Source organism: Aulonocara stuartgranti (genome assembly GCF_965226115.1).
Source record: "Aulonocara stuartgranti genome assembly, chromosome: 17".
NCBI classification, from domain to species: domain Eukaryota; kingdom Metazoa; phylum Chordata; class Actinopteri; order Cichliformes; family Cichlidae; genus Aulonocara; species Aulonocara stuartgranti.
Window position 1 is genome coordinate 27800621 of NC_138953.1, and position 13181 is coordinate 27813801.

The window sequence follows — 13181 nt, forward strand, 5'->3', positions numbered from 1 at the left end:
TTTCAGTCACTATGAAATCGACTGCTAAACCCCGAGTCATGCAAGCCCAGAGACTGGTCAGCAATCTGCTGGAAACTATTAGTTGCTGGGGGAATATGTGTATTCCCAAACCGGTTGGTAAGTGCTTGCTAAAGATTGCTTGCTAGGTGAAATTGATCAAAAAGAGCCAAATGTTGCTAGACAGAAAACCTCTTTGCAGTTGCTGTGGTCACAGATTGCAGTTGTCGCCCATAATTTGCAAGGACTCAAGAACACACTCACTACCTGCCAAAGGAGATGAAGAGGGTTTGCCTACAAAACAGCGTGAAAGTTGTACCTTTAGAAGCATGTTGGTTTCAGCAGGAAAGCACAGCTTTTACTTTGAAGGAGAATGTTGTCCATTTCCAGGTTGCAAGTTTCAGTAAGGTGACTGTGAGTGTTTGAAGACATACAAACCACGGACAACAATCTGCTAAAGAAAACAAGTAATCATAAGGAGAATTTTTTTTTGCATTACCCTCCTTGTGATTCTTTTCACTCAGAGATAGCCATAAAACACTCACTAACCAGTTGGGGAACACATTTGACTTAACTGCTGTGGTGAGACTACAACACCCCAAAGATGGACTACAATGAGCTAATCTAACCCACATTTTACCCACTGTTCAGTGGGTAAAATGTGGGTTGTTTAATGCAACTAATACAAAAAAAGAAAAAAAAAAGCAATTAAAATGTGAGCGCACTACAGAGGTTGTAAAATAAATCATAACCTACTGTATATAAAGTGAAATGAAATGCTTGTGACATTGAGGTCGTTGCTATCCTAGCTACTCATATTTTCATTTCCTGTGAAAGAAATTCAAAAACTGATTTTCCTAAAGACTGTATTAAAGCAACCTAGCATAGCATTGGAAAGGCATTTTATTACAGCAATATAATGTTCATAGTTCAGCTGTGGGTTCAATACAGCCTGTCACTGAAGGTTCAAAAGATAGCAACAGTTTATGGCATGAAATGGACAATACACTTCTAATTAACGTTTATGTGTATCCCTTGTAGGTTATAGTGATTGTTTTTAATGATGGTTGAATAATAAATCGTTATATATTATGGAGTGACATTTTCTCCTCTCGCTGTCTTCAGTAACTAGAGATTGCGACTAACTCTGATTATGGCCGCTGAGCAGATACTAACAGGTCACATCATTTAGTTAGGAACCTCTATAAGCAACAATTCAACCATCATTGGAAATCTTTATTAATCTTTACATTAACATTTAGCTTAAAACACCAGTGTGCCTAAGTATAACTTCACAGACTCACTAGCATGACTGACAACTCTATTCTTGCCAAATGTATGTTCTCATCCATGGGATAATAAAGGTTTATTCTATTCTATTCTTCTATTCTAAAATAAACCTTGGAGCGATCCAAGCAAGCAATTTTCACCTGCTTTCAGTCTTTATACTACAATACACTAAGCTAACTGACTCCTGGCTTTCCCTCTATATACTATGGCACATTTAGAAACTGAAAGAGCTGGGTCTCTCTATGTAATGTTGACTCCCATGGATACCTAAATGCCAACTAAATAAATGGATCAAACACATAGAGCACAAAGACAAATGAATGGCATACTTATCACCTTTGTGCATGTCACACAGTTAATACAAGACCACATTAAAGATTGTCTCATGTGTACAATTGACTCCCTATTTTCTGTTAATATTATTTCAGTCAGAATTTAAATATATATATAAAAAAGTTGTGAAAGAGAACTTAAAGAGGTGCTGGAAATAGCCTTTCTATTTTAATGGCTCTCCCCTGGCCTTTTCCATTTAAAAAGTTACGCTAGGCTATCTAGTTTCATGACCGGAAAAGGAATTTGAGGCTGATCTTATAATCAGACTGATGATGTATTCCCAAATGGTGGGCTGTTCCTCTAACTCTACTCTTTGGTTGAAAATGTTCACCCTCCCCTTATGGAACTCCAAAGTGTTCAAAATTAAATAAATAAATAAGTCATGATGAAATAAATAACTATGTGAATAAATAAGACACAGATATGTAATGTAAGAATGATATTGTGAAATAATTGAACACATTTTGAAATAAATGCTCATTATTGTGAAATATATTCCATTCTGCTATATAAATTTACTTATTATTGTGAAATATTATTTCATGGTCTTTATTTTTCACAATGACAGAGATTATTCCTGAGGCATTTTATTTATTTCCAGCCGTTTTTATTCCAAAATGTCCTTTTTTTCAAAGTCAGTCTTTATTTCAAAATCCCGTTTTTCCCGATGGCCTATTTATTTCATAATGCGACTTTTCAGCAGAATGACTTTGTCTGTCAATCAAGAGAGACAGGGCGGAGCCACTCGTGTGATTGGTTGCTCCTTTACTCAGACATAAGTAATAGCACATGAATTGTCGATTTAGGTTTAATGGAGCAATGCGTCTCCTATGCAGCTGGCGGCAGTATGCAGCTCAAGATAAACTTAAGGCACCGACAAATGCAAAACACTGGGCGCGAATAACGTTACAGGTGTATCAATTCTTGTGAAGGGCATGGCTGCAGGAAACAAGTCCGTTTCTGAGTTACTCAGAGAAGTTGCTAACCGCTTAGATTGTACGTCTTCACCTCAGTCTGAGAGAGTGTTGCAGCAGCATACTGGAGATGAAGCGGTCCCTGGTCCAAGTTCTCATCAAAACATCACAATGTTAACGTTAGCAAACGCTAACGCTATCACAGCTAGCTCCACTCCACGAAACGCTGTTCAGGGTAAGTAACGATGTTATTACTTCTTGGTTAGTCTGTCTGCCAAAAATGAGCTTTTTAATCAGTTCAGTCACAAATTTTTTATACTGTTTTTTATCATAGCAAAGAACTTAATAAATTAGGTAAGAGAAGATAATCGTCTTCTGGGTTAATGTCTGTATCACTGTTTACATTGTTGTAGGTAATAGTTAAATCATGTCGTTTTAAAGTGTCTTATTTTCTCTGCTAATATGGAAGTCAAGTAATCTATGTGAATGAAAATAAAGCAATTCTAGTTCAATGTAGTGATTTTGTAAGCGGGTATAATACTTGCAAATTAAGTAGCAATTAATCTAAGCTTTTAGAATGTTTTCTATAATATTGTTTTTCCCTTTTTAAAGCTGAAGTCGCAAGACTGTTTGCCCCTTACAGAGTGAGTCAAATTTGACCTAGCAGCAGCTGGACTTGGAGAGAAACGGATTTCATTCCAAGGTGATGCTACATGTCATTTGTTAATATTTCAAGATTCAGTTTAACTACATTTTTACTGTTATATGTACCATTTTTGTAGTAATGTACAGCAAGTAATGTGTTTTATAGGAAGGGATGATGACCCAGAAGTGGTCAAGGCAAAGATTGAGGATACCTTCCCTCAGCTTAAAGACACAGGAGGGTTTGAACTGCTGAGAATCTCTGGTACAACACGAAGCCGTAACCTGTGCACAATCCCAAGCCCAGACACTGGATATACAGTGCGATATCTCCGCAGTCCATTGAGTGGAATTGGACAAGCTTTGATCTATATAAGGCCACTGCAGAAAAGTATTGATTTGGAAGACGTGAGTAATGACTAGGGTCAGAATATGTTATTTGCATGTATTAATAAACTAGTTCAAATGGCTAGCTAAGCTCAACTATGTGTCAAATCACTTTAGCTGTCAGCTGGTTAGAAACATGACTGCATATGAGTAATAATGGTTCTGAATGTGTATGTAAGCAATTCTTAGAAAAGGTTTAGAAGGAGATATGTAATTTTGTGTTTACAATTTGTTTCTGCTTCTCACGTTGGCAAATGCGATTGCAGAACTGTCAAAACATTTTTTATCACAGTATGCACCAAATGTATATTAAATATATTTTTATCTCCATATTCTCTGTAGAGCCTGACAACCCTCCAGCAACACGGACCCCCCACAAAATGCCTGAATTGTGACATTAACATTCCTTTAAATAAAATGAAAAACCACATCACTAAATGCACAAGGTAAGGAACATCTTTGATTTTCTATATATTTTAGTATATAGTGTGGAAACTAAGTAAGTCCACTTTGTATATATTGGTGATGGATGCTGAAATCTCTGCCAATCCCTCTCACAGTTCATTGAGTGGTGCTGAACCTCAGTCTGTTACTGAAAGTCAGGCTAGGCAGACTCGTAGTACAACAGCAAGGTCAGAGGTCCCATCCTGTAGCAACAGTGATGCCTGGAATCTGTCCTGCGGGGTAGAGGAACCAGATAGTATCATCTTGGAATCCACCATAACCTCAGCAAGAGCAGAGCAATCGTCAGGTGATATGGTGGTAGTGCAGGAAGATGCATCTCATCAAGATGAGGAAAAGTCACTTCTAGGGGAAAAACCAGGTAGTGACAGGAATTAAGTTAGGAAGATACCAGACAAATGGCAAAAAATACATATATTTTATTTCTTTTGATTCATGTGATCCATACAAATGTGTACCTTTCAGAGTGGAAATGTGAACAAGATGCAACCAGAGCAGCCTGGCTCTACAAGTCCGAGTTACTTTCAAAGTATGAGACAAGAAAGGCAGTAGTCCTGCAAATGGACTTGCGGGAAAGTATTGTGGATCAACAGAGATCACTTATCTCCCTCTACAAAGCTCCAAAGGTAGAGTGGGCGGGCCCTGTCAGCTGCAAACTGGAAGGTATTTTTTCTGTATTGTGAAAACATTAGAAATCCAGTGACTGACTAATCTGAAACTTCACAAGTTTTTTTTTTTCCTTCTTCCTTTTAGGGGATGTTGCTGTTGGAGAAGGGGTGAAGAGATTCTTCTTCTCAAAGGCAGTTTCTCTAGTACAGTCTGGTTTGCATTTGAATTTTGGTATGTATGAAACTAGACTGGGCACATGTATAGTGGATTAAATAAGAGAATATTTATTCATGTAAAGAAAATGTATTTGTTATGTAAATGAGTTAATTGTGTTAAAATTACTGCCTGGATTTCTCATACTCACCATAACCTAGATGTACTCTTTTCAGGGAACACAGATCTTACAAGACTGTTTGACGGTGAGCCAGAACACTTGACTCCATCCACTTCTCAGACCTTGCTTGAGAGTGACATGTTTTTGGTGGCAGGTAAGAAAGTTATGTACAGAAATAAGAGGAATAGTAATTTAAAATAATACATGTGCAGCACTAAAGGAAAAAGCATTACTTGTGTTACATTATCCTAACTGTAACCATAAAGATGAAAACTAGATTGAATACAGTTACAAAACTGTTTGTCTTTACCCCCATGCAATGTTAGGCTAAGTGAATTTATTATGTTTGATCTTAGGAAGAATAATGGGACATTCATTCATTCATGGTGGACCGTGTGTGTCTGGTATAAGTCCTGCAATCATCCATGTCCTTTTTGGTGGCTCACCTGAAACAGCTACAGTTCAGATTGAGGATTGCCCTGATATTGATATCCGCAGCACTATTCAGCTGGTTTGCATTTTTGTACCATTATTTTAAAGAATTACTATTTCACTAAATATTAAATTTAGAGACAAGATTGAATAGCCATCAGTACCTACTACTGACTAATTTTTTTCCCCTCTGTCCTAGCTTGATGGCACTGCTGAATTAACAGAACTGGAACGAAGAAATGTTCTCGAGCTAGCCCTGGCTTGGGACCTGCCAGGTGTCACACAAACCAATAGAAAGTGGCTGTATGAACGTCTGCTATTCCACGCTGTGAGTACGGACTTACTCTCCCCAATAAATGTAAATTTTAAATAGAAAAGCAAATCAAACCTTTGGATGTGAATAAGTACATTTTTCATATACATTAAAAAAAATCTCTTTGGAGGCCATTTGAAATGCTTTATCAGTACAGTGGATGTTCTTTAAGTATTTAACATTTAAAGTGTGTTTTACTTTACGGACTCACACTTCAGTTTTGGTTTGGTCTCACTGTTGTAGGTCATAACACGAACAAGCCGTCAAGTCAAGCAGCTGAGGAAAGGGCTTAAGGAGACCATGGTATGGCCGCTTCTGACAGAAAGATCAGACATCATTCCTCTTTTCTTACCAAGGGAATCAGAGACTGCTCCCTGTTGTGAGGTAAAGTCAGGTCACATCTTTTAACATCTGAATAGTAAAGGTATTTGGTTAATTTATGAAGGATGAACATTAATTGTTGACACAAAACATCAATATACTATTTTGTATGCTTGGGCTAGTCGAACAGCTGGGTTACATTTAATAAAAATACACCTAATGTTGCTGACGCTCTTAAGACTACAAGATAAGTAAAGATATAAAATGACAAATTAAGCTTATTTTATCTTGTAGCATTTAAGAGAAAAAATTAACCAAGGTGAACTATTTTATGCAGTCTATTCTAGAAAGGATAGTGTGGCCTGCCACAGAAGATGAAGATGAGGAGGAAGAGGAATGCTCTCTTGAGGATAAATGCAGAGTGGCAGGCTACCTTCGGTCCTTCATTGAAAATGGTAAGTCTGCTGCGATAGGTATTTTGCTATTGGTTTTCTCTGATTATACTTTGGTAAATTACATACAGTCCAGTGATCTCGGGTCATTAACAAAGTACACTATAGTATAATTTTGTTTTCTTATTTGCTCCATACTGCCTCCATGCAATACATAAAAAACAGAGTGGTGGCATTATCATTTGCATTATAATTGTATGTAACTACTTTTAGCTTTGTTACCATAAAAATATCTATGACAGCTACAACAGCAATTTGAGTGGGGCAAAAATGTCTTGTGCTCTTTATGTAATTGTTCATCTTTTAAGGTATTTCTCCATAAAAGACTCAAAATAATGAATATAGGATGTCATTATAGCTCAAAACAATGTTCCATTGCAGCGTCTTGTGCACAACGAAAAGCCCTCATCAAGTTTTGGACAGGATGGGAAGTCTTGCCGAGAGAAATGACTGTGGAAGTGGTCAACAGCAGTCTTCCAAAGTCTTCCACCTGTTTTGAAGTACTACGTCTTCCTGCACACTACTGTACCTATGAATCATTTCTGATGGACATTGAGGTGTGTCTCAACTGTACTGACTCAGGTTTTGGTCTGGTTTAGGGTTGATTCCATAACCACATGGTAAGATTAGACCATTTTTCTTTCTTGCATCACATTACTGTATTCAGTGTTCAAAGAAACGGACAATCTAGTGAGTTCTAGTTCCTTTAATACACTTGACAGTGTAAAATACACAGTACAGGTGAGCATTTATTGCTTTTTGTCAGTTTATATTAAAAAGAGTTCAGAAAACAAAATCAGTTGTTCACTGTACATTATAAATTACACATTATGTTTATTTTATTCTCGCTACTGGAAAATTTATTTGCATTAAGATTTTATACTACTGTACCGTGTGCATTGTATTAAATCTGCTCAGAGTTGACATGTACCGGTACTGTACATCCAAGAAATGAATATCAAATCAAATCACTTATTTTTATTATTATTAAAGTGACAGCTGTGTAAAACAAATCCTGTTTTATAGCCACTCACTGTTTTGTTGAAAATGAAATTGGTTATGCTGTTTTGAGTCAGTATTAGCTACAAAGCCATAGATGTAGAAACTTAAAAAAGGGGTGTGAACATATTGCACCTGCTTACTTTGAAGACTTACGGTGTGGTATCACACGTAAGTTTGAGTGACTGAACAGTTTCACAGTAGGTATCCAAAGCTTGACTGAGTGAAACGTTGTTGTTTGGTAGCACAGCAAGCTCTCGTTCACTCAGTGCACGTGGGAGCTGAATCTCAGGAATGGTGATCTCATTTGATGGGCGGTGATTATGTGGTCCTGTCCAGTCCACACCATAATCCTCATCAACCTGAAAGAGCATGCACATGTTTTAAATCTAAACTGAAGAGGTGTTTCCTGCAGCTGTTCCTAGATGGACTTATTGAGTCTGTCAGGGCCTATGTGAGTTTCTTAGGCATAATTATTCATTCACCCATTCTAGGTCAGGATTGGTTCTCTTCAGGTATAACAAATTTAACTTTGTTTAAAGTATTGCCATCTATACCTGACAGATGGAATAAAAGGAGAGAATGGCTTGAGAGACATTTTCACTTACAGGAGAAATATTCGGTACACCAACTCGAACAGTAGAAATAAACTCACCTCAACTACAGATAGTAGAGTTTTACATAGAAGAACAAATACGGATCAAATAGTCATGTACCTGTGACAAATCTTGTCCCTCCTTTCTGTGCAGCAACCAGAGTTGCAGAGGTGAATGGTTGTTTGCTGTTCTGAGTCCGTGCTGATTCCATGCTTCCTGGAATGACTGAAGATGATGTTGAATGTGATGCAAAAAGCATCTGTGCAGTGCAAACAAGTCAATTTCTTCACCAGGGTTGAGCAGTCCTTGAATCTCCAGCTGGGTGAAGATTGTGTAGAAAAGGTCAAGGACGTTTTCATATACATCCCTCCACAGGCGCTCAATGCTATAAGACACAGTGAAAAACAGTCAATTATGCTCAGAAACCATTTGTTTTATTACAATTGCATGTGTGAAAAAAATGTAAGACAGGCCATCAATTTACTTGTCCTTACCGCTGGTTGTGAACACTTCTGCCTGTAATGTGAGAGTTCCTGTTCTCCCCCATTGTCTGCACCATGAAATGTGCAACCTTCACATTTTCCCCTCCTTTGTCTGACCTGGAAAAAAAGTAGAGAAGTTTTGATCCGAGTCAGTGAGAGTAACAATCTGAATATAACTACTGTCCAATACAGAGTTTTTTGACATACTGTATTTGTTAAACACCTCTTACCGGACTCTTGACGGTATGCCATATTGTCTGATTGCTGACAAGAAACCATCAAAAACTGTTGTAGCTTTGTTGTTGGTGGCAGCTTTAAGGTAGACAATTAACCTAGAAAAACCATCTATCCCACCATGGACAACAAATCTCCATCTGACAAGGCAGAATTAAAAAAAAACAAAACAAGAAAAAACATTGTCATGTCCCCAGTAGGGCTGCCACGATTTGTCGACTAGTCACGATTACGTCGACTATCAAAATCGTCGACGACTGATTTAATAGTCGACGCGTCGTTTGAAGCTTTGTAAGATCGCAAAAGACGCAGGAATAATAGCAGGATTTAAGAGTGTAATAACGGACTGAAACAGAAGATGGCAGCACTGCATGTACAAGGATGCCACCTGCCGTTAAACCCCGAAGAAGAAGAAGAAGCAGCTGTGTCCCAGAATTCATAGCGCGGCCCAGCTTAGTTTCCAACAATGGCGGTAGCTAGTTAGTTTTAATATTACTCTTATTATTCTTTCTGGATCACAAAATAAACGTTTAACATATTTTCAGGCGAGAATGTAACTGTGTAAACCTCAAATATCGGCTCAGTTTATCAGGACACCACATATTTTCAAAAGCGCTCCGACGTTTTCGGAGACGTCTGTTACCCACTAGCTCGATAGCTAGCCGGGGGCTAGGTCACTAGCGCCGTGAGAACACTGGACTCCCGGCAAATTGTTTTCAAACCCACCGCCGTCTTTCGCGACTCAGGTTAAATATATATGAGTCACTTAGATAAATTAAAAATGTTGTTGTTTGGCTTTTTTTTTTTTTTAGTATTTTATTTGTTCCTGAGTAAATCGGTTTGGCTGAGATTAAAGTTATAGTTTTTACACAGCTGAATAAACGTCAAGCAGACAGCTGATTATCAGAAGTGTGAGATGCTGGAGAATATACTCCAGTGTCCTGTTATATTTTAGATAGCAAGGAGTTTATTAAACTTTACCAAAACAATCTGCAAATTTCATTAAAATTGAATAAACTATCATCTTGTCTTTATTTTTAGTTAGCACCTTAAAAGCTTAAAGCTGTAAGCTAATGATAGTTATATAAGAGCAGATGCTGCTGGTGCAATAAGCTGTAGTTTTACGTCCAGTGGATGATGATCTGATTAGTCGACTAATCGCATAAATAATCGGTGACTAGTCGACTATCAAAATAATCGTTTGTGGCAGCCCTAGTCCCCAGTTACATACAAGCAAGACCAATATTTCAGTTCCATATAAAGTGACAACATGTTATAACAGGAATGTAAAAGAAATAATAGAAGGGAAACTTAAACACTTTACAGAAAGATCTGTAGTGCAAGGAATCACATGCATAATGCAAAGCCTCAGACATGACTATAGCAAATCCTGTAAATGGCCTTATATGACAGCATTTAAGATGACATTTACAAACTCAAGGCTTCATTTTACAATTTTATACATGCATTCTGTTACCTCAATGGAATAGGGAAAAGGTGATGCAAGTACTGACCGAATTAGTTTATGATTTCCATCGATATGCCAAAGGTGATTTGGTGCTGGTACACTGTACTGACGACGCCTTGCAGTCTGAATAGATAACCGTCGCATCATGACCCCTTCTGGATTGACTCGTCTCATTGAATCCATCAGTCGAAATCCTGATTAACAAACAGATCATGTCTTAGTACTAACAACTACAAAAAGACTGTATTGTAAACACTGTAATGCTTATGAGACAGATCTTCATTGCTTCAGGTAAGTATCCAGGTGCTGTACAGATTTACTAGGGACAGAGAATCATGTACAAACTGGTTCAAACAGGAACATAACTGCATAACAGTGATGCGAACATGCCTAGTCATTTTTGATGCCTACATTATAATATCACATCATGGCTACACTGACACATGCTTTCTGGGCCAGAAACTGGTGTTTGGATATTCAAACAATATCAGCTTACTTTGAATGTGTATGCCACTGGATCGTAGATGTCCCATCATCATTCTGCAGCCGGCATTTGGGTGATGACGCTGAATGTCCAGCACTTTTGCATCCAAGTCTTCATTCCCAATAGAAGAATACCTATCAGATTTTCTGCACATTTTTTTTTTTTTTTTAGTATAACAGCAAGTCTCAACAAAACGTTTTCCTGAAAGAACCAAGGACGTAAATGTATTCTTGTTTTAGCTTTACTGAAGACACCAGAGAAAGTATGATATTTAAAACGCTGCTGTAATAGACAAAACCATTTCAATAAACTTGCTATTTAACATCAACTTTGTTATGTGTTATCAGAGAACAATTAGCTGCAAACAGCAATGAAACATTCAACTATGTACTATTTAAAGCACTAATGACCCTGCTGTCTACCAAGATGTGATAAGTAAGTAGACTGTGGAAAGCTGGTGGGTTTACTCTGTGTAAAAGGTTCCTACAGGTTCCACTGCCGCCAAGTCTCCGAGTTAACACACTCTAACAGCTAACACTGCGCCAGCTAAACGTGTCTCAACAACAAGATGGCGCCGATAGCATTAGCCGTAGCTGCCACGCTTATTTTAGACATTCACAATAAAAAAGTAAGCGATAATATTTCAATATCAAACGTCATAATTAAGGTCAACATCTAAATAATGCTGTGTACAGACTCACACAGGTGTTAAATTACAGCATAAACTTACCTTAGACCTTCCTCCGTCATTCTCCTCCTAATTGTGCTCGGAGACACAGAAAACATATCGGCAATTACCCCGATGGTTATACCGGACAGCACTAAAGTCCTGAGTGCTGCAGCCGGGATTTCAAGACGTGGACGACCAACATTTGAAGACTGTTCTTCCTCGGCGTATTCCAAACGAACACGGTGCTGAATTGATCTTAAACTTTCGACAATGGTGTCATCGATGCTAACATCTTGAAGAGCAATTATCATCCCAAGCATTTCAGAAACATCATCTAAACGACTCAAAACAGTATCTACAGGTAAATGATCCCTCTCTATCTGATCTGCTAAAATGAGCAGAATTGACTGAAGTTCACACCAGTCCGCCATCCTCCGTGACTTTTGACCTAGCACGTTTTTGCTACCTGTAGCAGCCGTCCGAGGAGCAGGTATCCAGGAAAACTAGTCGATAGTAAACGATCAGCCAATAGGCGCAAAGGTCAAGCCCACTCACACTGATTGACAGACAAAGTCATTCTGCTGAAAAGTCGCATTATGAAATAAATAGGCCATTGGGAAAAACGGGATTTTGAAATAAAGACTGACTTTGAAAAAAAGGACATTTTGGATTAAAAACGGCTGGAAATAAATAAAATACCTCAGGAATAATCTCTGTTATTGTGAAAAATAATGATCATGAAATAATATTTCACAATAACAAGTAAATTTTTATAGCAGAATGCAATATATTTCACAATAATGAGCTTTTTTTCAAAATGTGTTCAATTATTTCACAATATCATTCTCACATTACATATCTGTGTCTTATTTATTCACATAGTTATTTATTTCATCATGACTTATTTATTTATTTAATTTTGAACACTTTGGAGTTCCATATCCCCTGGGCTGTTGTGCAACCTGCAGTTCATCTATGAGAGTGAACCTGATGGCCTGAACCCAATACCGAGCAGCAAGTGCAAGTCATCATATTTCTTCATATTGGATTTTTTGCTGTTCTAAGGGGCCTGATGTGTGTTCATGTGAAATTAGATTACTGCCTGAAATTTGTACACCCTTCAGGGATGGTTCCAGTTAGCTGGAAGCTGACAGAGGATGTTAATTGACTTCTTTACTTGCAGCGGCGAGGCTGTTGATCAAGCTTTGGCATGCAACATGCCCTGGGAGGTGAGACATTTTCACACTTTAGGAGGATTTGCTGACAGTATCTGATTAGGCCACCCTCTGCTATCGTTACTGTGATTCATTGTCAGATAAGATACCCAAAACAAAAGACCCAGAATTTATTCCATTTTAATAGGATACATTTGAAAAGGGGATGATGATCAAATCCATCAGTGGACAAAAGAAATGATTAAATGTCAAGGTCGCTTCATTATTGCAAACTCTAAATAACAAAAGAACTGTGACAAGATAAAAGGGTTTGGGATGAAAAGGAAACGTGATAAGCAAGACAGAGCTCGATCTAAAGCCACATGTGTGCCTGCCAACCAAACTCTTGTGGAGCAGAAGAAAAAAAGACAGAGGTGTCAAAGGCGGAGAAAAATATAGTATGTTAGATACTGACAAGAGCAAAACAGGGAGAGGAGCTAATCGCGAATAGAGTGCAAGAAGCACAGGATGGAGAAGGGGTGAGTGTTTGACGGATTGTAGATAACACGGATAATACGACTGGCAGCAGAGTTATAAATAAAGTGAAC

The 13181-nt window shown here is 37.9% G+C and overlaps 2 protein-coding genes across 2 annotated transcripts; one reads left to right on the forward strand and one right to left on the reverse strand.

Annotated features, from left to right (window-relative positions):
* Positions 1–3205: 3205 nt before the first annotated feature.
* Positions 3206–7641, forward strand: LOC309692287 (G2/M phase-specific E3 ubiquitin-protein ligase-like). The gene is made up of 12 exons (XM_082510631.1): positions 3206–3237; positions 3346–3584; positions 3906–4009; positions 4124–4386; positions 4491–4688; positions 4779–4865; positions 5024–5122; positions 5325–5479; positions 5600–5728; positions 5957–6097; positions 6372–6489; positions 6868–7641. The coding sequence occupies exons 3-12, from the start codon at positions 3981–3983 to the stop codon at positions 7083–7085; spliced, it is 1437 nt and encodes a 478-aa protein (XP_082366757.1). The 5' UTR covers positions 3206–3237; positions 3346–3584; positions 3906–3980; the 3' UTR covers positions 7086–7641.
* LOC309692310 (uncharacterized protein) lies at positions 7638–12120 on the reverse strand (the record flags this gene model as incomplete). The annotated part of the gene is made up of 7 exons (XM_082510663.1): positions 11480–12120; positions 10762–10895; positions 10312–10459; positions 8794–8937; positions 8576–8680; positions 8202–8466; positions 7638–7847 (listed from the first exon to the last, which is right to left on the reverse strand). Exons 1-7 carry the CDS (start codon positions 11848–11850, stop codon positions 7638–7640), a joined length of 1377 nt encoding a protein of 458 aa, XP_082366789.1. The 5' UTR covers positions 11851–12120.
* Between the last annotated feature and the right edge of the window lie 1061 nt (positions 12121–13181).